We start from the raw sequence: 25,532 nt of genomic DNA on the forward strand, positions 1-25,532 counted from the left end.
TTAGCTTTGATTTTCTTATTTTTGGAGATAGAAATTTCATAAATTGTTGTTGACTGTATTTGATCCGTCTTGTTCATGAGTTGATGGTGGAAAAATTGTTTAAAAAGAGAATAGGTTCAGCCATAAGTCAGCATGAGTTGAAAAAAATTGTTATTGATTTTTTTTTATCTATGATTTATACTACACGTAGTGCTAGCTATAAGACATATAAACTCAATAATTTGTAATTTTTATGTGAATAGTTATGTAAAATAAAAGTAGTCCTAGTTGTATTTTTTATTTTTCCAACTAAATTTTGCTGAGTTTGATTTGTTGTTATGAATTTGCAATCTTTTTTATGCACCTATTGCAAAAATTCAGTTTCTATTTTTTTAAGCGATAGAAGCTTGTTGCCTGTGCGACAGACATATATCGCATGAATATAATTTCTGTATTTTTGGGTGATAGGAGCATGTCACCCATGCAACAGGCCCTTGTCGCGAGACATGCTCCTGTCGCACAAACGCAATTTGTGTTTTGAGTTATAATAATAATAATAATCACATTTATAATTCAAAATAGAAATAATAGACACAAATATACATTATTATTAGTATTATTAGTTGTCACTTTCCTTTCACTTGTTAATGTATGTATATGTTTATGTTGCGCTTTCAATTATAATGTCTGCAAATGTCTTTTTTTTTTTAAGAATTTAATTCTAATGAGATACTTTTTGTAATTGCGGTTATTGTTACATGGATATATAGGCTGTTCTTGTTGGCAACATGCTTTCTATTGCATTAGTGAAGCGGGAGCAATACAACTTGAAAAAATTATGGAAGGATATCAAAGATTTGTGCTTCAATCAGCTAGTTTAATGTTACAAGCATGACAAGCTATTTTGGTCCACAAATTTTGTAATTAGGCCATTTTTGTAAAAGTAAGTTAAGGTGTCAAAATTTGGATTGCGCATCTCTTTAGGGTATTTTAGTCATTTTGTAGGTTAAATAACAGTCAACGCGTATGTATACTAATGACAAAGGAGGCAAGTGAGAATACATTTAATCTCGCCATCTAACTGTAATTATACCAACCTCGGGGAGTTATTTAAAAATAACCCGACGGAATAATAACGAAGGGGTAACAGAGCCTAAGTTTAGTGTCTCTGTAAGACTGTAACCCCCGTCACAAGGGGGGGAAAAATGGCTATGACGATGAGCTCGACGGCGATGATCATGAAAATTCCAAATCATAATACCTTCAAAAGCCATCAACTTCTCAACTGTGTAAAGAAGCGGAGCTGCTCTTCATCTTCTTGTTATTCTGAGAACTTGGTCGCAGCTCAAAAATTAGTATATGAATTTAACCCACAAATCCCAATAGAAAAAGCACTAACTCCACCAAGCTCATGGTACACTGATCCTTCTTTCCTTGCCCTTGAACTCCATCGTGTCTTCTACAGAAGCTGGCAGGTCGTTGGTTATACGGATCAACTTAAAGACCCTCAAGATTTTTTCAGTGGAAGGTTCGATCAATTTTTTATTATTATCTTGTAAAAATTCTGGTTTCTGTTGGATTTTACTGTGTGGGTTATGTTTGCATTGATTAAAGTTTGTTAGGTTTATTGTAGGATGTATGGAAATGTTTGACACTTGAATTTACTTACACAATCATTTTGAACATTTTCTTGTTGCGTATTTATTGTATTATCTTTGAAAACCAAACGGGGTATTGAAAATTTTGCAGAATTGGAGAAGTAGAGTTTGTGGTTTGCAGAGATGATAATGGGAAGATTCATGCTTTTCATAATGTATGCCGGCATCATGCATCTATTCTTGCAACTGGAAGTGGGAAAAAGTCTTGGTTCGTTTGCCCTTATCATGTTAGTACCCAAGTTTGTTAGACTTCAATTCTTTTATTTTATGTTGCAAAGATAAAAAAAGCTCAACTTTTATATTTGTATATGTTTTGTACGATCAACTAAAGATGTAATTTTATTAATTTTATGCAGGGATGGACATATGGGCTGGATGGAACACTTCTCAAGGCCACTAGAATAACCGGCATAAAGGATTTTAATGTCAAGGTATGCTCTAATATTTATTCAGACAACAATCTGACAGAGTTTTAAAATGGATTGAACAATTTGATTGACTTTTTGTGGCCATGGATGATAGGAGTTTGGACTTGTGCCTCTTGAAGTAGCTACTTGGGGACCATTTGTTCTTCTAAATATGGGAAAAGAAGCTGTACATCAAGAAGAAGTTGATAGTAATGTAGTAGCGAACGAGTGGCTGGGTGGTAGCTCAGAAATACTGAGCATAAATGGTATTGATTCCTCCCTAAGCTACCTATGCAGAAGAGAGTACACCATTGAATGCAACTGGAAGGTATGGCTCTGAAATGTGAAACTTAGTTTGTGCTCTGTCCAACTTAAATCTTTGTCTTCCATTGCGGTATCTTAAGCTCAAACTGCCTGGGAATCATCCTAATTCTTGTTCTTGCAGGTTTCCTGCGACAACTACTTAGATGGCGGTTACCATGTTCCATATGCACATAAAGGCCTTGCATCTGGTCTTCAGCTGGATCTTACTCAACAACGGTATGCTTCTCTGCTCATATAAATTTTCCATAGCTTACTGTAATAAATGAAAGAAGCTATTATTGCATGGCTTTGACAGGCACGGGATAACATTCTTAGAACCAATAACGCAGATAATTCACATTTCGTGATACTAGAGTAGAATCCAATTATGCTGTAGTATTTAGATTTTGATGACTTTTACTAATTATATTGGACTATATGCTTTTTTTTTTTTTTTTTTTTTTTTTTTTTTTTTTGGGACAGTTATATGAAAAGGTTAGCGTCCAAAGATGTGAAAGTGGCTCTACAGAAGGCACAGATGATACCCATCGCCTTGGATCTAAAGCGTTTTATGCTTTCATATATCCAAACTTCATGATTAATCGGTACTCCCTCGATAATTAGGTCGATTTTGATTTTGTAATAGCTCCCTGAAGCTAGAGCTGATAATTTGTTTCCCTTTATAATATAACTTGAGCTTTTTGAGTGCTTACAGCTATGGACCTTGGATGGACACCAATCTGGTGATTCCTCTCGGACCTACAAGATGCGAAGTGGTGTTTGACTACTTTCTCGATGGTTCTTTGATGGTAAGTTTTGTTATTTGACTACGTTGCCATTTTGAAACCAGTTTATTTAACAAGCTATGATTGTAAGATACATATATCTTTGGCTGCAGGACGACAAAGCTTTTATAGAGCAAAGCCTTAAAGATAGTGAGCAAGTGCAGGTACAATAAATTGATGATTTAAGGCATTTTCATTTTGGTTTTATTTTATTTTTTCTTTTCCTTCTAAAAGAAATGTTTGGGGACGGCATGCAGATAGAAGACATTATTCTTTGTGAAGGTGTCCAGAGGGGCCTTGAATCTCCAGCATATTGTAGCGGCAGGTATGCACCCTCTGTCGAACAAGCCATGTACCATTTCCATTCTCTACTACATTGTAACCTTACGAACTAGTTCACATTTTGTTCCAATCCCATAAATTCCAATTAAGATTTTGAAATTCACGATCATGAATCTGAAAGACTGAAATTGGCTTCTAATATCCAGAAAGTAAAAAACAGAGGCTAGTCATACCATACAGTTTGCTTTGCTGCACCCGTCAAAACTCAAATAGAGAGAATATATATAATACAGACAAGGAAGCACCAAACTGCCTAACACATCATCAAGAAAGATGAGCTGCACACAAGTTCCAAAAACGTAATATCTGACATCGTAGCTGTGCAAAATATAGCTTGTGTATTGTTAAGCCAGTTAATTGGAAAACATCTCTATGAACATAGATCTCTCCTTCAACTATCCTTGTTAGTCAAAAAGCGAATTTTCCTATTCATATTGAATTCATATGTATCTTCAAATCTGTGGATTTTTTTTTTTTTTTATCCTGTCAACCAAAAAAGGACAGCACATTCTACAAAAGCCTGAAATATTGACAAACCAAGTGATCCAGATGAATCCGGGCACCTTCCCATTGGTTAACCTGCAGGGCAGACAATTGCATATGAATCTAAGATTTAGTATAATTAAAATTTATCACAGCATAACAGGTATTATAAAGGAGGAAGAGGGAATGGAATTCAAAGTGAAGGGGATTCTTACTTTCCTAATTTCTTTGTTGAGAACGTCTTCTTTTGAATACATTGAAGATATTACTGAAGGGAGTTGCTGGCACAGGTATCAATTTCCCCAGAATAGCGAGGGGCCAACTGAGAAGGAAATGAGGGGGGAGGGGTGAACAAGGACTCCAGTTAGTTACAAAAGGAACCTAATTGATTTATTTATTGCTGATTGTAAAATTAAAAGTTGAGGTACACTAATTTTTGTCATAACAAAACGAGGAATAAACTTTGGAAAGATGATTTCTATACAAATGTTATTGTAGAACAGGATGCTCAAATAACCTGATGAAGCCAATGACGACGGAAATAATCCAGTGCTTCCAATTAAGCCTGGTAGTTGATGCAAACTTCCCAAGAAACTGAATGATAAGTATCTGCACATAAAAACAAAATATAAGACAATGCAACAAATATGAAGCCCAAGAAGAAAATAAAGGAAGTCGGAAGAGTCTCACCTGAAGTACAAGAGTTACTGCCACTATCCCCATAAAAAGACGGTTCTTAGTAATTCCTCCGAAAATATTTTTTTCATCAGGCTTCCGAGCATTAAATTCATTAAAGATCTGCATTTCAAACAATTACCTGTTTGTCAGGCCATCCAATTTTATGACAGTTACAAACCAACAATGCCGGTAAAAAAAACACTTCTAGCAGTGACAATGCTAGCAGCATCAAGCTGCCCTCGAAACTACAACAAACAGAAGCTCAACTTAACAAATTATTGTATTCCCTGATAATTTACTAACCTGGCAAAGGACAAAAGAATTGAATATCAGAGTATTTTTTACTTTGTTGGAATGGGCATTGGAATCACTCTCCAGGTTCAGAATCCTCTTCCCTTGAAAATTCAGGACAAGCAGGACACTTACTTGGTAGGAAGCCTGAAATTTCTCACCACCATTGAGAATATTCAGAATATAAATAGTTAAAAAAAAAAAAAGAGCAAATCGAAATTTTTCTACATAATAACAGCATAAACTATAACCAGCAAATAAACAATTGCATCTACCTGTATTAAGAGATTCCTCCACATTATATTAGTTATAAGAGGTTCTCTGAGAAACATGCAAGAATCATCCATCAGTGCATGAGATAGTTTTAACCAAAAAATGAAAATCCATAAAAGAAAATCAAACAGACAAATGGCATTAGTTTGACAATCCAATGAACCAATTTCTGTAAGCTTAAGTAAAATTAAAAAATAAAAATAATAATAAATAAAAAAAAAAATTAAGGCATCAAGCTCATGTTTCCTATGCATTTAAAATTATCTTGAACTTTTGATATAACCTCTCCAAACACCCCAAATTTTTCTAAGAAAGAAACATGGATAACTTTTAACAGTTCAAAGCTCATTTTTTAGCATCAATTTCCTACCTTCGACCAACTGGGGACCTCTGCATCAGGTGATCAGTTGGTGGTTCAGTAGCCAAGGCTAAGGCTCCCAGGGTATCCATGATGAGGTTAACCCAGAGAAGCTAAACAAAGAGAAAGCAAAAGTGGTCATTAGCGCCGGCAGATAAGCCGATCCTTGCTTACACATATAAAGGGAAAGGTGTGGGGAGAGAGAGAGAAATGGAAAAAAAAAAAAAGAAATCATCAAGGCCAGCAATTAAGCTCGTCCTTCTATACCCATTCAGTCAGAGAGAGAAAGATAACCTGCACTGCATTGAGGGGAACATCACCAGAGGAAACAGCAGCCACAAAATTAATGACGAGAGCTGCGACATTGACAGTAAGCTGAAACTGGATGAATTTCTGGATATTTGCATATACAGAACGACCCCATCTGACAACCTAAATTCAACAACAAACCCCCCCCCCCCCCCCCCCCCCCAAAAAAAAAAAAAAGAAAAGGATTTAAATTTTATTGCACAATGAATATCATGAATTAGTTGGAGGCTTAAAGCTTAGAAAACAAACACTAACCTTCACAACTGAAGCAAAATTGTCGTCCAAGATAATAATATCTGAGCTCTCTTTAGCAACCTCGGTTCCTTGAATACCCATTGCCAGACCAATGTCTGCCTGAACTTCAAAATGACTTAATTCCGTTAGCTATAATATCATATTTAGTGCATGTTGCCAGGCCACCCTGACTCGTTTAACTCCAATACGAAACTGTTCTAGTAGTCCAGATGATTTAAAAACATTGACGATGAAACAGAAATTTTAAATACACTCTCACGTAAGAATATAAAATATCAAAGTAGAATCACATCCATTTCACCTCATGTAGGGCAGGAGCATCATTAGTGCCATCCCCAGTTACAGCTACAACATCTCCCCTCTTTCTCAATGCTTGCACGAGGAGAAGCTTATCACTGGGAGACGACCGTCCCATCACCTATACATATAGCAATAAATTACCACTTTCCAACAGTTCAACACTAAAATTTTCTCAATGCAAAAGAATTTACAGAGTGGAAAAAGTAGATACACAGATCATACCGAAATCTTCTCTGCAATTTCTTCTCTTTGTGTATCTGACAAGGCACGGAACGACTTTCCCTCAATGATATTAGGCTCAGTAGCATCAGCCTCTGAAGTTAGTATACCACACTCCAAAGCAATTGCTCTCGCGGTTTGAATGTTATCTCCAGTCACCATGCGCACCTAATGTTTTTTACAGCTAGTTAAACTAATTTTAACAGATAACATTACATAAAATAAATATTAAAATTAGAAAGGACGAGAAACAAGAAGGAAATAGAATCTCCAACAAGATAAGTAAACCATACATTCAACAACAAAGCACATAGACAACTATCATTGAACAATGAAAATTAAAAAAAAAATAAAAAATGAAGCTTTCATGATACTCAAAACTTCATATATGGCATCCCATCAAATTTCTATCCAGAAATACCAAGATGTTAACTATTGAATAAAGCAGCAAACACTTGGCACAGATACCGATAACTGAACTATCGTAATCAACAAACTAGTACTTATCAAGACTTTATTTTGCCAGATGAAGAGACTCAGGAGTACTCAGCTAGTTTTCATGAGTTGATAGTAGAGAAGAAACACAATAAGCAGATGTACGCAGATAATTTGAAAATGAAAAATTACCTTAACCCCAGCAATTCGGCATAGTCGAATAGCATCTTTAACGCTTGGTCGACATGGATCCTGCAAATATTGTCTGTATAAGCTAAAAGATTACCCAAAGTTTGAGTAAAGAACATTGAGTTACTCGTATGTAACTAAATGTGCCTTCTTCTCTTACATATTCATGCTCTAAGAAAATGTGAAGCAATAAGTATATGAAGTTTATGTTCAATGAAACTAAGTTCGAAGAAGCGTTCTTCCATTAAAGACCAGAGAAATAAAAGAAAAAGATAAAGCATATATCATGAAGACGCTTAGCACCGTTCTCCCAATGCAGTATTCACAGTATAATCTATGCAAAGTGAAGGCCGTGATGGCACATCAGAATCTCAATGTCTATACCAATAATATCACCTAAACGTGCTGGCAAATGATTTAGGAAACCATTAACAGATCTAAAAGAGGAAGGTCCTCAGAAATTATTGCCACATCGCAATATAAAGCTTAACAGACTAAAACAGGATGGTCCACTGTACCAATCACAAATGATAGAAAAGCATTGAGATTTCCAAAAGCAAGCACTCAGAAAGCAAGATTCTTTTAAGTCTATACCTTTATTCCAACAATAGCCAGCAAAACAAGGTTATCCTCAGGTAATGCCCATCTAGAGAGTTCTTCCTCATCAGGAACTCTTTCCCTTTCATATGTTCGATATGCAATTGCAACACAGCGTAAACTACAAGAAGCCATATCTTCAATAGCTTTCTTAAAAGTCAACAGCTGCAAACCAACATCATAACATTGAAAATCATACTTTTTCTTGTACAGTATTCCTAGCAAATATAATCTGCAGAACTTAATTAAAAACATATCTAAACTACCAAAAAAAGAGGGGAAAAAAGAAAAACACAAGAACAATCCCCTAAAGGAAAAGCAAGGAAGCAGGTGAAAAGATGTGCAGGAATTAATAATTAACAATTATATTCTATTTTCTCGAACCTTATCTTCATCCATTTCAACCAAGTGATCATCTGTGTCAATGTACCGCGTGCATGAATCTAAAACTATTTCGGCAGCACCCTTCCAGTGTATGTGAACTTCAGAGTTGGGCTGTAAGTTCAACCAGTGGGACAAAAGGGAAAACAGAAGAATAAGGCAAAACAGTTCAAAACTGATCTACAGGCAAAAGTTATATGCACATAATGTTGAACCAATATAAGGTTGAAAAATAAAAATGCTCAACATATGTGACTTTTTTTTTTTTTCCTAAATAGCAGATGTTGCAACTCTTAACTAGCATATAAACAGTTCCTGTGCTGTTAATCCAACAGTTTTGTAAATTAATACTTGTTCAATGCACGTAATTTGCCCATTTGATGTTCAGAAATAAGAGATCTGATTCAATTTTGAATGTGACTAATCAGTGGAATATGTATGCAACAATATTATGACTGCTCAACAGCGCAAAATGTACAGTTACATTACCAACTGTACTGCAACACCTCCTCGTTTTTTCAGTGAATTGAATGGGAAAACATGAAGAACAGAACATTCAGATCTAACAGCTTCAAAATTCATCCCCAGCTGCAAAAGAATCAATGAATGAATTTTTGTTTTTTTGGGCAGAAATATTACAAAGACATGAGAATAACTTAAAATGAAACCTTCATTCCCCATTGAAGAATGGCCTTTTCTGTAGGTGATCCAGAGACCTCTGCCTCTCCACCGTTCTACACGCAAAGTTACAAGCAAAGTGTGTTACAATTATAATAAACTGAATACTGGACCAAATGCTCTCCTCAATAAATTATACCATATTAGTATTGATATTAGGAAACCAACCGGAGGGAGATAAACACTGCCGGTTGTATTCTGTGCAATGCCTTCAACAAGTAATGAGGTCACCATTGGGGACAACTGTGAATTGCTATCCGTAGGATCGATCTTTCTCCCTCCAACATAAGCTTCAACCACTGTCATCTGAGAATAGGATACTCATAAGAAAAATGATGTTTACATTGATCTAAAGAAAAACAAATTCACCCATCAATTCTTTCTTCAGACTTTTGGAATTAACTCTGCATTTAAGTGAATACTTGGCACCATCCCCAACAGGACAGCCTAACTTCTTGCGTCATCAAATGGAAGTAAGAGGTCAAATCCTCCTCACGCCAACCTTGAAGGGGGTTGCTTTAATTTGGGTGGGGTAGGGAGTGGTGGGTGCATGAAAGAACAAAGAAGAATGTTGAATTCCTGGCTCAAAGAGTAGTGGGTTTTATCACGAAATATAGTGGCATTAAATCAATCAAAATGAAACTTAGTGGCCACATAAGTCATGGGTATACAACATATACATATGAATCACTATATCATATCAAATATACTGTATGCCAAGAATCACTATTGGATCTTCCATCAACCAACGATCATCAAGATACATCACTATCAGAGGAGGCATACACTTAACACCAAGTCATATTAGGGAAATGAGAATAATTCACCTGATTCAAGGTTAATGTTCCAGTCTTATCACTACAAATTGTTGTAGCTGAGCCCATTGTCTCACAGGCAGATAGTCTCCTGACCTGCATTTCAGAATATATTAAGCTAAATATGAAACATTATTGTGGAGTTCTAATTGAAAGCCGAGCACAAAATAATTCCTAATACATACCAAGGCTTTGTCTGCCATCATCTTCCTCATAGAGTAGGCAAGTCTGTGTCACAGCCAACAAACACAAGAATAATGAGCAAAAGGAAAGGGAGAGAATCATTAAAATCTTTACATATTAACATAAAATACACACAAAATAATTTAAGAAGTAAATAAATAACACGGTTTGTGAGGATAACCCCAAACACTCTTAAATAAGAATATACCATTTCTAATATCTGGCAACTTGAGCCAGTTGTGTAAAAAAATGAACAAAAATATCAGAATCTTGTACACACAAACTTACGTTAAGGTAACAGCTAGAGGAAGCCCTTCAGGCACTGCAACTACAACAATAGTGACCTACAGCATTCAAAATATTAATCATAAACTAAGAGAGGCATACAGACAAAACTAACACACAAGACATATGAGTAAAGTGAACATACAGCAACAGTCAGGATTTTAATGGCACCGTCAACAGCATGGCTAACTTTTGTCTTGCCTGCTCTAAACTGAATACTTCCATCAGCATTTTTGGTGTGGCCAGTAAAGAATCTGAACAAATTCAAACATACATGTTATATGCAAGAGTTCACTATAACATGGATTGTGCTTGATGGATACAATGCGAGAGAGAGAGAGAGATAATAATCCACAAAATGATGTTACCTTGCCAAAAGGACAACCAAGACGATTAAAGCAACAGTAAGACCAACAATACCGATAAATGTTGCCACACCATTCAGGCGTACCTATTCCAAATAACTAAAAGGTAAACATAACAAATAAAACATGAAGAGCCTTTAAAAACAATGAAAAGAAACCTAACCTGCAGCGGTGTTTCTTCACCAGAGTCTTCTGAAATACTAGCCATGAGCAATCCCCACTCAGTATTTATCCCAACACTGGTTACCTAATGGAAGGACGACATTTAAACAAGTAAAGCAAGTTGACAAAGGCAGAGTTGCAAACAGCAGCAAAGGTCATTAGGGTAAATGAACTTGACCAAAACAAGAAGGTTGGTGACCCCATTCACAAATGTTTCCCCTAGTTATTACTTACATATGGCAGTTAGACATGGCAATATTTGACACGACCCCAACACGAATAAATAGGTATGTGTCGCCAAATTTGTCACAATTATTAAATGGGCCAAGTTTGGGTCAGCACGATTTTTTTCCATGTTGGGTTAGGGTTAAGGTTCTTAACCCATTTACCTGATTAATGACACCCGATTAATTACACAATTATTTTTTCTATTCTAGAAAAATAAGTAGGTTCTCCTCGTTAAAACTCAAATATTGGACATAATTCCTTTTTTTTTTGGGGGGGGGGGGGGGGGGGGATGAATGTATACATGGTGTTTCACTTATACAATTCTATATAGATTTAGAACTTTAATAGTATAAATGTGTAAAATATTGATAGACATCTATATTTTCTAATATGGATAAATATTATTATACATACATACATACATACATATAGTGCAACGTAAATTGGGTTATTAAGTAACCTATTTATTTTTTGTGACAGATTAGGGTCTCAATACAGCCTAAATTTGACATAACAAAACACGATCCAGTGACTCGTTTTGCTAGCTCTAACTATAGTTGAGCCCTAATTAAGACCTCGACATCATGTTTGGTAAATGCTCAAATTAACCCTAACATAAACTAACATCACATTTGCATTCAAATTTTCTTGTATTGAGTCCTCATATGACATGAACTAGCTAAACCACAACTGAAGAAAAGAAATATGATTTCGCGGGGGGAGGAAGCGCTCTTACAAGCATGGTGCCGTTACCATCAGCGACTTTGCAACCAGACATTAGAAATGGGTCCTTTGAGTCCTTGTGAACCTGCAACAGGCATTCTTAGCAACAGAGCTGAAAGAGGAAGATACATAATGAATAATTTCAAGATTTCGGATATAAAGGCTTACAATCTTACTCTCTCCAGTCATGCTAGATTCATCAATGGAAAGAGAGTGCCCAGAAATTAGAACTCCATCAGCGGGAACCTAGGGACAGACCAAGATTGTCAAACAACAATAAAATGTAGTCTACATTAAATAAAGATTCGAAGCCAATTACCTGATCACCAATGTTGAGAGGCACAACATCCCCCACAACAAGATCATAAATTGATACCTCAACTCTTCTACCACCTCTAATTACCTACAAATGTGTACTAAATATAAATCAAAAGAAAACAATATTCACAATGAATAAGTACAATAGCAATACAGCAAAGTACCTCCAGATGTATATTTCTCTTTTCCTCATTCAAATTTTGAAATTGAAGAGACTGTCGGTAATCACTTACAGCTGAAGAGGACAAAAAAGGGGAAAGATAAATTATTCATGAGCAAGGGAAAAATACATGAGTTCTAAGGCTGCCAAAAAATTTAAAACAATTGAAGAAAATGCAAATCTTGTAACAGTGCATATCGAAATGATATATGTACAAAACATTCATACACTGCTCATAATATGATTAACTATCACAACAATGAAATGCCCTTAACACTATAACATTGTGCATTTATTTTCATACCTGTTACAACTATTACTAGAATAACTGCAAAGGCAATGCTTCCCCCATCATACCATCCTTCCTCTATACCCTATAACATTAAAATTTGAATTTAAAAATAAATAAATAAATAAACATAGCAACAAGGGATAAAACCATAACCAAGGTATGAAGCGAATATCTATGATTCAAGAGAACACGAAACTCTGCTCTGTAAACAGTTATCAACAACAATGCACCAGGACTCGAAGCAGCTATGATTACAGTTGACTGCTAGAGATTCGGAATCCTTTCTCATTATAAATTCAAAGTAACAGCATTAATGGTGACTACTAAAGCACTTGTCTTCAAGTAGCAAGATGACTGATAACATTAGTTTGGCCTTTCTTTCCAAGGTTGACCGTTCAAGTTAGCAAAACAAAAATTAAACAAGTAAAACAATGAAAACCCCACAATAGCAGTAATGATCATTATCATTGAATTGGTAGCAGAAACTCTTATTTCAATTTCTTCAACAATGACTTATTCGCTTTGAGTTGCAGTATGCTATAAACCATTATAAAGCCATTTCAAATATCAGCACTCAATTATGTATCAAAACTATCATTATCGATCTACCCATGGCTATGAACATAATTATTTTTAGCCAATAAGACAAACAGTGCTTGCAAAACTTAATACAGAAAAAACTAATCGATACCAGCAATTATCACCCATACCTGACAAACCTAACACCAGCCAAATACTAGGCAAGAAGGGTCCAAAACATGAGAAACCAATTGAGAATATCCCTCAAAGAATCCTTCTAACGTGTAGATTCATCAGAACAGAAATGAAATGAGTTATGCACAGAATGAGATTACCTCCGTCTTTATACCAAGTGCCAAAGAAGCCGCTGCAGCAATCATCAATATGATCAAAGTAAGATCCTGCCAAGCTTCCCAAAGGAACATCTAGGAGATCAAAATCACAATATGCATTATATATCGTAGAATAATCTCTTAAAAGAAAAATGCAGGAAAAGGGATTAAGTACAAATGAGAAAAACTGCAATCAAATTTTCAACTTGGTAACAAAGTTTACCCAAAAACTCCTTCCTTTCTTTCGAGGATATGTGTTTGATCCAAATGCACTCCTCCGTTTCAGTAAGTCAACATCATCACCAGGAATCCCCTTCTCTAAATTTGTTTTTAACATGTCCGATAGCCCTTTAACCTAATGTTGCAAGAGAAATAAGAAAGAGAATGAGTACACACATAATAAGATAGCTCAAACTTGAAGGGAAGAAAATGGAAAATATGAAGCTAGACTTGCCCTGCCAAACTGCTGCAGAGCATTATTATTATGATCCCTTGTCATGATAGAAAGTTGTTCTTGTCCAATTGCGAAATCACCACTGGGAACTGCAATTAATTTTTCAGCACCTGAAAAATTAAAAGCACTAAGTCTATAAGAATTGGAAAAAGAAAACAATGACCCCACCAAACATCGTAAATCTTAACAATACAGTAGCAAAGCAAACATCAAACATCAAAGAAACAACAGAATTCCCTCGGTACTGAATGTGCTGCAAGGAAAGGTGAAGCACGGGAACAGCTTGGCTGAGATTGTGAAGTTGCAAGCACATGGTGCAAGTCCACAATAGGATCAAAACAGCCAGAAGAGCATAAAATTGCAAATGAATAAAAGATTGTAGCTGAGTCCAAGTAATTGAATCAAAATCTCAAGAGCTGTATTTAAAATAAAGAACAAGAAACTTAGACAAGCACTAAGAAAAAGAGAAATTTTATTTATCTAACATCTTTTTCTACTGAAAATGAAAAAGAAAAAAAAATGTACGGTTTTTTTTTTTTGGGGGGGAGGGGGGGTAAGGAAATTAAGAACCATGCAAATACAACTAAATTGGACAATCAAAAACCTAGAAAAAAAAAACAATAAAAGTATGTTTTTATCTGAGTACAGATAAATTTTATTTCTTCAGAGAAATGGTCAAAATGTCTGGTCAAGAGGTCGATTCTGCTAGAGCACAGAATAAATTTGGACCAACAACAGATTATAAAATGGCCACTTAGTAATTAAAACCATATATACACATCAATTGTATAACTATAAAACACTTAACATCATTTGTGGACTAGAAAATGAATAGTTCACTTGATTTAAACTTAGCACCCAAGAGGAGAGTATACCATTTGCTTGTTCCCCAGCTTCTTTAAAAAGAACGGCGGCCTAAAACAGAGAAGTTTGTGGATTAGAAAATGAATAATTCACTTGATTTATAGAAGATAACACTCCCACTAATAAATTACATACTCGTATGGCTTGTGCATGTGCTCTAATCTTCCTCAATGTTTGCAGCTTCTCTTCTTCTTTCTTGAGGTCCAGTGTGTATCGAAATCGACGAGAAGCATTAAGCACTAGTGCCGCTTGCTAGAAGAGAAAAGGGGGGAAAAAAAAAGTAATCACACACATGAACAGAAAATCATAAATTTGCAAGTTGTATAGTACTACAGCAGCATGCCAGAAGAGACAGGATAGTCATTATATTTCTTTTATCATTTTTGGAAATGAAAAGTGTTGCAATAGAAGTTAGGACAGAGAAAATAAAAATAAACAGTAAAATGGCAGATTAAAAAGATTTACAACTGATATCACTAAATCAGCTAATGCAAGGGCTAAAAATTCACTGTTAGAACGGAATTGGTTGCACTTGTTGCAATAACTCTAAATTAATATCATCTTCAAAAACTTATATGACTGTTTTTGACAAGATCCCAAATACTGGGAGCATTACTTGAGCCACAACCCAGTGAAAAGTGATAACATGAAAACATTCCACTTACAGAGTCCACAAATGAGCTTTGCTTTTGTCACCAAACGACGACAATAAAGTGTCAAATCGGAACTTCCATCCCACATACTAGCGACTAAATGTTGCCGTATGTTATTAAACAATTTCCAACCAACATACATATTATTTCTATTTCGCTTAATCCTCTTTCTTGCAAAATATCCGGCATAACTACCTATCTGTCTATGCAAGTATTACTCAGACTAGTATAAATAACCACAAACTTGGAACAAACACTAAGAACATGCTAGTCAATAATTACTGCTATTACGGGATAAAAAGAATTGTGGAAGTAAAAAGCCCACCTCAGACCTCACAACAATCCCTTCTTGGAAACCAAAATAGAGAGACCAATAACACGCCAAATCCGATATGTCTAAGAGTAGAAATGCAAATTAAGCAACAAGAACAAAATGAAAAGAGAAACAAAATACCCGCCAGCGTTTGAGACGAACGATAGGAGCATCCTTGGTTCTGGGAATACTAAAAGTTCCCTCGTCGTCGGAATCGCAGCCAAGCTGGCTGCAACCGGCTTCTTCATCAGTATGTCGCCTATAAGGCGATCCCTTAAAATTGTCTTCCATTGCTTGTTAAACTGTTCGCAGGAGAGATGGCACCGTCAATTATCTTTCTATTTCTTCTTCAAAACAATAATCAGTCGTAATCTCGATAACATAATGTTCAAGAAATTTGAAAATCATTAGCAACTTTCACTACTCTCACGCCGTAACTCTGGGATGTGTGCCCCAGCCCTAGAACACAAGTATTTTCATATTTCTAACTCTCTCTATCAATCTTCCTTTGAATATTATGCGCACTTTTGTCTTATTTGCTTATTTCTTTCAAAGTTTTCAACTCCACTAAACCACTATGTTAATTTCTAGACACAAGCGGCAAGCAAAGTAACTTCTGGAATTTTTTTTTTTTTTTTCTCTTTTATATTTACTCTTTACTACTCTTTACTCTTAAGCAAAAGATTAAAAAAAAAAAAAAGTAGCAACCAGGAAAGCAAATCGTTGCAGGCAAACCAAATATTTCTTAATCAATTAACTGCCTCTTTTAACTCTAGTAAATATCATCTTTAAAGATAACGCACAAAGCAAAGGAAGCATAAAAGACAGAAAGGGGAAATCCAAGTCGTTGCCAGTTTTTGTAGCCTCACTCAAGAAGTATATTGGAATAGAACAGTCGTTGGGAAAACGAACAGACCGAGAGTCAAGACTCGGAACAAATCCACAGAGAGCGTCAAACCGACCATGTAATTTCAGCCGTACGGCCGAGCTTTTCAAAAAGCAAAACCCGAAGATAACAAAAAAAATAAAAAAGGGCATATTCGCTTGTATTTGACGTGCGTTTACAAAAATACCGCACCTGTGACTTCCGAAGCACTAGAGGAGTTTCGCGGAAGCACGATTAATGTAACAGTCGTGCGCACTTCAATATCAAGACAAAATAAATAAATAAATAAACCGGTTATCTATGATTTAGTTTCAACTATTTAAGGCGACGATTGTCTTCCCAACACGTAAAATGCATCGACTATTTTTTTTTTCTTTATATTTGGGAAAAATTCATGACTCATGAGAAGAATCACTTGTAATATCGGTTATTTTACTTCTTTCTTTAATTGTTTATTTATAACTTTCTGGCCTGGGGTCTTTCGATTTCAAAAAAATACGAGCAGTGCTGCGAATCTATCGGTTACTAACAAATCACGCGGTTTCAGCGTTATGTGTCGCAAGTTTAACGGCTTAAAGCCGCGCTTACAACACGTGTTGAGGAACGTGGTTGCCTGTAATGGGTCTCACGGCGTCGGTGCTTTTTGTGCTTATCACGTGAAGTGAAAGCTGGTCGGCAGTGTTCCTTAAGTGGTGCCGACCGCTGTCACGCGCTTCCTTTGCTATAACTTTTTAAATAGAAAGTATTTAAGTTGAACTTATTCTAATAATTTTTTTATAAATCAGATTTTTACCTTTGATTGTCAATAAGAATTTGAGTTTTTATTAATAAAATTTAGAGACAAGATAGTTTATTTAATAATAAAAAAATTTATCAAAAAATAACTAAACAACTAAAAAAATTAATAAGAATTTACGAGATTAAATAATTACTTAAGGGTATTAAATAAACCATACCAAATGTTAAAATTAAAGATTCATCTGAATTCAGATCCAGATGCAAGTGTATCCGAAAATTGGATATCATTATTTTTTAATTTATTTATTTATTAAATAAAAATAAATGAAAAAATTTTTAAGTTAAATGAAAAAAAAAAACCTATGTGAATTTGTGGTGGCGTCTTTATTTGTGATGGTTTTAAATGGAATATATGTGGGTTTGTGATGGTGTTAGACTTGGATTTATATTATCTTTTTATGTTTAATTTATGTTTCGATATTTGTATTTGTGGATTTATGAAGTTGTTATATGCTAATTTAGGTGTTGAATTATTGATTGTTAAATTATGATTGGATTTTATTTGAATTTCTTAGGTAACTTTGTTAAATTTTAAACTATATTTGAATTATTATGCAGATTCGAATATCTTAAAAATCTACCAACAATCAGCACGATATTACCCGCATCCGGATCCGCATATTTTTTTACGGATCCACATGCGGATGCAAGCTTAAAATATCAGTGTAGATTCAGAACCGGATGCACCTACATCCGGGTAGGGACCCAGATTTTACATCCCTAATTGTTTTAAATTATTTGAGATTACTATGTGAATGCGACGTGTGGTTTGTTAAGAGATAGAATCATAGAAGTGTGCAGGTGGGAATTCGAGTGAGAGTTTGAGCGCTGTGTGTGTGTGTGTGTGTGATCGGTCAGCTAGTGGTATAAGTGGCAATGACTAATTTGTTGAGTCGATGACCTGGGTTCCGTAAATGAGTCACGATTCAAGAAATGAGCCATCAAAGTGATCCTGATATTTGTGAACTTGTCTAAGTTGAAATGATGCATTATCATCATCAAATGTCAAATCCCACTTTGAAAAAAAACATAACGCTTTACCCAACCACCTTTTAAATTCTTATAGGACGGCCAACAAAGTTCCCAATCTTGCATTTCATTCCGATAAGCTGAGGTAGCTATTATTGTTCGACTTTTTATTGGCATTTTTTTTGTACAATTTTATAATAAATATATATAGGTATAAGCTTTGACTCTCTGGAAATCTCACTAGAATTATTTTAAAGAAATTTTTATTTAAGTAGTTACATATTTTTTAATCTTAGAAAGATATAGCCTAAACGTCAAAAGTTGATGAAGATTTTGCTCACCCCTAGTCCCCTACATCTGAAAAAATTTAACTGAACCAACAAATAAAAAAAGTTCTAATCTTTACATCTTTGTCCAAAAAAGATTAAAAGTAATTACTCTATCAGAAAAAAATGAGGATTTGAGTGCCTAACTTCAGTACAACAAGCTTAATGTTCAACGACCCTGCACAAATTTTCTCTATAATTTACGGGGGATGAGATTTTCTCTAATAGCCGTAATCTCTAAGTTTTTAACGCACCAATTTACTCCCAGTTCTTAGCTCTAATATGGAGAAATTGCTTTATACAATCATTATTATTAAATACTATATGTTTTCTTCATAGGAAATTAATTACGTTTCATATTTCATTGTTTTATAATCTCCTGATATGTGCTAGGGGCAAAAGTAATTAATAGGACGGTTACATTTTATATTAATTAATCTTGTTTTGTCGATTTAACACTGTTGTAGAGAGTAATCTTTATAAATTTTATTTCAATATTAAAATTGAGTGGGTGTAAGTTTAGAAAATACTTTGGAAAGAAATTTGTGTATTCATCTCTACCTGTAAAGATTTATTGATATATTCAAAAGTCAATTGTAAAAATCTTAAAGGCTTGAAAGGTTTAAATAGTGAAATCTTCAAGCTCCATTTATGGACATAGAGTACGGTTACATTTTATATTAATTAATCTTCTTTTGTCAGTTGAGGTATGTGCTTTGTTTGAGTAGTTCGACAGAAATCCTTTCTTCCTCTATGAGTTCGTTTTTCTTTCTCTAAGCCTCAGTTGTAATCCTAAATTTTTGTTCCTTGAATTGGGCTTTTTCTTTTTTTTTTTCCTCCAAAATCTTGTTGCCAAGAATCAAGTTAATGCATTTGAGCCAAAAATCTATGATGAATATATTCAAATGAAATAATCAGTTATTTAGAAGCAGCATAGCATCTATCAGTGAACTACTTGAGAAGAAGAAACCCAGATTGACAGAATTTTGGAAAGCAACTGATATTTACCAATATCTATCACGCGATCACAATATGCCAATGACACCCAACAGACAGCTATCAAACGAACATAATTAAATCATCTGTTGGAGGATAAACAACTAAGCATTCAATATATATATATATATATATATATATATATGCATGCAATTAATCATCTAAAAATGTAATGAAACAAGATAATTAATCCAACCCTTCATAGATTAACTACACTAGAATTCGATCTTTTTCTAATCAGTTTCTGCATTGGGAAGAGGGGGTTTAGAATAACATACCTGAAATTATTATTGCAGCAAAATTCTTCCGGAGATAAATGGTAAGATATCAGGATGGGGGAGAGAGAGAGGAGAGGCCGCTTGCAACAACAATTGCAAACCTATGAAATTGTAACGCAATGAGAAAGGCATATGTAATCTTGCTATTTTTTTACTTTTTCAACAATTTTATTCCGACAGGCGACGGCATATATATAAATACAAATAATACATTAATTTCAAAGATCCTTATATTCACTCCATAGGAAAACTTTTGATTTTCCGAATCAAATCAAATCAAATGTACAATAATTAATAATAAATAAGAAAAAACTGTGGAAAATTTTAAAAGAAAAACAATATATAAGAATAAGAATAAAAGGTCGTGATGATGATGCCAGCAAAATCATTTAAAGTGATTCAATAGAAATGCATGCAACAACCGATACTTACTGCAGGAAGAATCTTTTTGCTCTCACCTTACATCAAGTGTTTGACAACAGTACGTACTGCAGCTGCTTCGATCTTTTCTCAATTTATATGCAGACCATTAATACTTAAAATTAACATGTAATAAGTGAGAGATTTGCTTTACATAAACTTCAAGCAAGGCACATATAAAAGTAGGGGTCGCGCTGGATTTCCAGAAGTAGCCAGTACAGCATGTGGAGCATGCAGTGTACTAAATTAAAGGGAGCTTGTGTGACTTTTGATGCTCTCTCTACTTTGGCAAGATTTTCTAATTTCACTTTTGACGTTTTATAAGTTTACCATGTGATAAAACTAATTTTCTTCACGTAAGCGGCTTGAATTACACGCGTTGATGAATTATCATTTGCTTTTGTCAATGGTTTTGGTTTCATTTGTAATGAAAAACAATACATTGAGTGAGGATGAGGCTACCTGGGGTTTCCTTTATTGTCTGTGAATATGAGAAAGACACGATCTCAGTCGCTTGCACATTACAACGATGCAGGGCTCCATTTGTGATTTGGCTTAATCAACTCTCCAAATCCCAGATCCAGATGTTGGTTAATTATTGACATTTTCGGCGGCTCAGATGTCGTATCTGCTTTACTTCCATTCAAAGAAAACCAATTCAATCAAACAAAGTGAACACACACACACACACACACACACACACACAGTCACCATTTTATTGAAATAAAACTTCTGAGATTAATTTTGCTCAAGCATTTTCTTTTTGCTTTTCTTCTTTCTTATCTTTTTGCCCTTTTTGGGATGATGTCAAAGTCTATATATATATATATATATATTTTTCTAAAGCCGACTAGGGGTTGTATTTGAAGTTTGAAGATAGCACGCAAAACTTTTGATAACTAGTTTTACCGCCTTAGTGGTCCTATTAATATATACTCTTTGATTTTTCTTATAGCAAAAAGATCTAGTCGATTGTCTGTATGGAGCAGCTCTTTTTGACATATAAAATTGTTGACTCTACATAAGCATGCGTAGCAAGCCGTTAGACATAAACACAAAGTGAAAATAAATTCGATGACGGTGAAAATGACTTGACTACATTGTGTATATCCCAATAAGCATGCGTAAGATATTTGTTTACTTTCTTGTTTGACATCTAATTAGTCTTTCCTATGAGTATATCGTAATTAATTCTTCAAAATTATTCCATCGTCTATATATATGAGTTTATATAGGTCAAGATTTTCAAACAAAAAAAAAAAGTCGAAGAGAGCCCGATCAAATGAAGCATGCGATATGATCATTGCCCTACATTATTAATTTATTAGTATCATTTGTTTTTTCGTAATTTGGGGCAAACGGTAATTTACTTGTTTCACAGCTGTGGGTATGGGCCAGTTTCGCTCTGATCTAGCATGTACCCACCAGGGTGCACGAAATGATACTGCCGTATAAACTTGGTCCCAAATTGTGCCCATAACAGTCACTCTGTTCCATTACATTATTAAAGTGCAATGATATTGCCAAAATTCTAGGTGTCAAAAAACTATTAATTTGAAGGAAAAAAAAAAGGAAAAAAAAATCAATCTTTTGAAAAATAAAATATATATTAGCAGTGTGTCATTTCATCATGTTGTTAAACACAGTCATAATGCAAATTAGACAGTCAATCAGAATGAGATTAGCATGAATTTTCTTTTTTCTTTTTTTTCGAATATTTAAAAAAAGATCTAACGGATTCTGTACTGAACTGCACCATTATATGCTGGGGCGAACTATGTGCAGGCCTGGCTTTCGAGGCCCAAAAAAGCAATTCCAGAAAAAATAAAGTACTAAATTGAAAATTTACCTGCTTCTACATCAATTTTGTATTTGAAACCCTCAGGTATATGTAATATATTTCTGTTTAAACTTACTATTTTATGTTTCTCCTTTAAGGCCTTACCAGCAGATTTTATAATATAGTATACCCAAGTTTTTATTTTTGACATTATGACCCGTCCAACCAAAATCTTGATAAAAATGTCAAGATGGTAAAGCATTTAACTATGGTTGTATGGGCAATCCGATGCGGGATTTGACTAAATTTTATGCACGGATTTCTTAAAAGTTGGTTGGTCTAAAGTTAAAAAAAATAAATTATATCGAACTTTTGTTTCCTTTTTTCTTTTTAATAAAAAATTCTAGATAAATTAAGGCATATGAATTTTGACATTTTTTGAGATTCAATTTAAATAGGGTTAATTTAGAATTATCTCTCTTGTGAATTAATTTAGAATTATCTCTATCGTGAATTAATTATCTTCAAATCACTTTCTTTATTTTAAAAAATCTCAATTTACCCGTGTTTTTGTTAAGAAGATTGAAAAAAAAAAAACAATCTCATTTCTCCCTTATCATTTTGAAAAAAAAAATAAAGATAACTTGAGATTTAAAAAAACGAGGGTGATTTCAAACTAGGTAATTTATAAGCGAAAATTTTAAAATTTACTATTATAGTTAATTGCCCAATGACAAGAGATGGGCAAAAGATAAAGGTAAAGAAAGGTAAAGGTAAAGAAAGGTAAAGGTAAATAAGACACTTGCCTTCACGGAGTTGGCACTCCCTCGTGGAAGATGCCAAGATGGAAGAAATGGAAAAAGAAAATTCCGTTCACTACTTTTCACTTTATATCATCAACACCCATATATTCCTAAGATAAAGTTAGTTGGGGAAATATTATTTGATTAAATCTGATCAATATGAAGTACAAAGTTAACTACTATGTAAATTATATTTTATATAAGAGTTGGGTTAGTAGCTTAAACTTTTTACTTAAAATTATGATTAAATATTTCATGCAATATTGGATTCGCTCAATTTTATAATATGGTTTGAAGTTAAATTTTCCATCTTGATAGTAAAAATTTATGTCATAATTTCGAGTCAAATTTTTAAATCAAGAAAACCCCACCCCTCGTTTATATGAAGCAGTAAGCACCAATGAGATAACTACGTATAAATCTCATTTATTTTTTACTTCATTACAACTTTGTAAAAGAGATTGTCATTTTAATCCTCTAATGTCTTTGTCTTTTACTGGTTATCTCTTATATTTCTTTTAATGTACTTAGTACTCATTTGACGTCAATTTTTAAATGAAGACATATCAATTTTTAATGAAAAACATATCATATTCACAAAATAACAAGTTAAAAATAAATATGAATTATGAAGGCAAGATCTAGCTCCAGCGGTAATGATAAGGGTGCGCGAGTTAATTAATAATTAAAAAAAATTAAAGAAACTGAAAAAATTTGGCAAAAGCCGAAATCATGAATGGAAATAGAAATTTCTCCAACTCCAAATTAAAAGAACTTTTAAGAGAGATTGTCAATTTCCTCGACAAAAATTAATTTGTATCACTTACTTCCTTTTTCATAATAGTCAATATCCTCCTACGACATAATTTTACAATGTTACTCTTATTTTTAAATACATTTTTATTCGTACTTATTATGAAGTAAATGAACCATATGAATGGAAATTAAAACTAAAAAAAATTAAGAATTAAAAATAAGAAATATATGTTTCAGTATGAATAAAAAACTAATAATAAGATATTTCCCTTATATTAAACATATATTTTATATTCTCAAGATAAATTATCAAGCAAGCGACCTATTTACCCCTCTTTTCCTTTAAATTTTGGGTGTCGAGGCTTTTGTGATCTTATGAATATAGTAGAGAGTAAGTGATATATGTTGATTTTAGTAAGGAGAAATTGAAAAACTACCGAACTTTGTTTTTTTTTTTTTTTTTAGAATGATTGAAACATAATTTTCTATGTTCATTTTTTCATCCGTATTATGAATGATAATTGTAAAAACAAATATGCCAAAAATCTAGAACATGCAGGAGATGCTGCAATTTCATCTAACTTTAATTTATTCTTCCTTATCCACATATATATAAAAGTATGTATGCAAAGAACAACTTACCTTATTTAGAGCTGAAAGATGAAGAAGTTTCTGAGAAAAAAAATCATCTGCTTTCGGTTCGATTCGATTCCGTCGGCCTCTTTAAAAAGAGATGTGAAAGAGCTTCGAATCAATAATCCTTTTCTGAAAGAGATGTTGGAATCGAAACTTGAAGATGAAGACTTACTTGGCAAGTTCGCGGAAGAGCTTGCTGTCTAGTAGTTGCAAAAGACGACATCGCAATTCCCGTCGTATTGAAAAAGAAACCAAGAGACGTTGTTACTTCTTAGCTACCCCATTTCATTTTCCTCTGTTATTTTACAGGTTTTTTAGTACACCTGTAAACTTCGTGGAAAGAGCGACGATCATGACGGTTCAACAATATCAACATTAATGGGCCTTCCTTCCCCACACAGCTATAATGAAATAAACATTGCTCCATACATGTTTCAACCTTAACGTGTTAGGTTTTAGCCGTCTGACCTCATTTGGAAATATACTTTTAGGAGCCTCAAAAGTGATTTTAAAAAAATCTTAAAGTTAATTTTAATATTTAATAAATTTTTTTAAAAATTATTTTTGTCAAAATTATCTTATTGTACAGTAAATTTTGAAAAGTAGGTTTTTCAAAATTTGATTTTAAAAATCAATTTTATACCTAATATGATTCCTTATATATTTTGTAAAAATCTAAAATTATCCTTATTAGTGGGAAACAAAATCATTAACTTCAAAGAGAATATTACTATTACCAACTATATTGAGATAACTGAATAAAAAATAATTTAATAATATAAAATATTTATTTTAGTTATCAATTATTTTATATACATGTGTTATAAATGTGTAAATAAACTTTATTTAACATTATATCTATTTAACAATAAATTTTATCGTGCACATATGACTGCATTTAAAACTCACGTTATTTTTAAAAATAAATTTTACTAAATATTTATCTAAATCTCTTCACATTTAATTATTTATACATCACATATAAATAATAATTATTTTAAAAAATACATCCTTACCAAACTGAGCTAATACAAATTAAAAAGTTCATAACTTGAATGATCTAAATTGGGGGTAGATCTACCCACAAGAGTGATAGCAACTGACCCCACAATACTTTTTTTTCCTTAAATTTAATTTTTTTATTCAATTTATGACATCACATTATTAGTTTATAAATTAAACTCACTAACCCTCACTAGTGTTTTTTTTTTTTTTCCGAAATTTTGTAATGACTTTACATAGTTAAACCCTAGAAATTTTGTTTTTTCCACTGAGTGGTATATACAAAAATAATCTTT

At 33.6% G+C, this 25,532-nt stretch overlaps 2 protein-coding genes across 10 annotated transcripts; one reads left to right on the forward strand and one right to left on the reverse strand.

The window, feature by feature from the left end:
* Nucleotides 1-1,142: 1,142 nt before the first annotated feature.
* On the forward strand, nucleotides 1,143-3,846 carry LOC18054992 (choline monooxygenase, chloroplastic). The gene is given in 9 exon segments (XM_024177442.1): nucleotides 1,143-1,507; nucleotides 1,729-1,864; nucleotides 1,994-2,068; nucleotides 2,160-2,372; nucleotides 2,490-2,568; nucleotides 2,571-2,584; nucleotides 2,831-2,952; nucleotides 3,063-3,156; nucleotides 3,246-3,846. Coding segments are annotated over 9 exon segments (1,116 nt in total). The 5' UTR covers nucleotides 1,143-1,184; the 3' UTR covers nucleotides 3,306-3,846.
* Nucleotides 3,625-24,596, reverse strand: LOC18054994 (calcium-transporting ATPase 8, plasma membrane-type). Of its 9 annotated transcripts, none has more exons than XM_024177437.1 (38): nucleotides 24,407-24,574; nucleotides 24,241-24,319; nucleotides 20,722-20,887; nucleotides 19,840-19,940; nucleotides 15,728-15,888; nucleotides 14,756-14,872; nucleotides 14,632-14,671; nucleotides 13,757-13,866; nucleotides 13,526-13,657; nucleotides 13,306-13,395; nucleotides 12,464-12,533; nucleotides 12,164-12,234; nucleotides 12,001-12,084; nucleotides 11,850-11,927; nucleotides 11,695-11,766; nucleotides 10,732-10,815; nucleotides 10,572-10,654; nucleotides 10,349-10,457; nucleotides 10,207-10,262; nucleotides 9,921-9,963; nucleotides 9,748-9,831; nucleotides 9,089-9,226; nucleotides 8,911-8,976; nucleotides 8,732-8,830; nucleotides 8,246-8,356; nucleotides 7,859-8,026; nucleotides 7,268-7,327; nucleotides 6,644-6,808; nucleotides 6,423-6,539; nucleotides 6,122-6,220; nucleotides 5,852-5,989; nucleotides 5,570-5,670; nucleotides 5,202-5,247; nucleotides 4,939-5,073; nucleotides 4,648-4,755; nucleotides 4,475-4,566; nucleotides 4,173-4,279; nucleotides 3,625-4,053 (listed from the first exon to the last, which is right to left on the reverse strand). In XM_024177437.1, exons 5-37 carry the CDS (start codon nucleotides 15,875-15,877, stop codon nucleotides 4,177-4,179), a joined length of 3,219 nt encoding a protein of 1,072 aa, XP_024033205.1. In that variant the 5' UTR covers nucleotides 15,878-15,888; nucleotides 19,840-19,940; nucleotides 20,722-20,887; nucleotides 24,241-24,319; nucleotides 24,407-24,574; the 3' UTR covers nucleotides 3,625-4,053; nucleotides 4,173-4,176. The 9 variants fall into 9 exon arrangements, 8 of the variants coding, with proteins under 8 accessions (XP_024033205.1, XP_024033203.1, XP_024033204.1 ...); XM_024177435.1 differs by having other exon boundaries at nucleotides 20,722-20,890; XM_024177436.1 differs by having other exon boundaries at nucleotides 20,722-20,895.
* Between the last annotated feature and the right edge of the window lie 936 nt (nucleotides 24,597-25,532).

The sequence above is a fragment of the Citrus clementina genome, unplaced genomic scaffold, assembly GCF_000493195.1.
Source record: "Citrus clementina cultivar Clemenules unplaced genomic scaffold, Citrus_clementina_v1.0 scaffold_1, whole genome shotgun sequence".
In the NCBI taxonomy this organism is placed as follows: domain Eukaryota; kingdom Viridiplantae; phylum Streptophyta; class Magnoliopsida; order Sapindales; family Rutaceae; genus Citrus; species Citrus x clementina.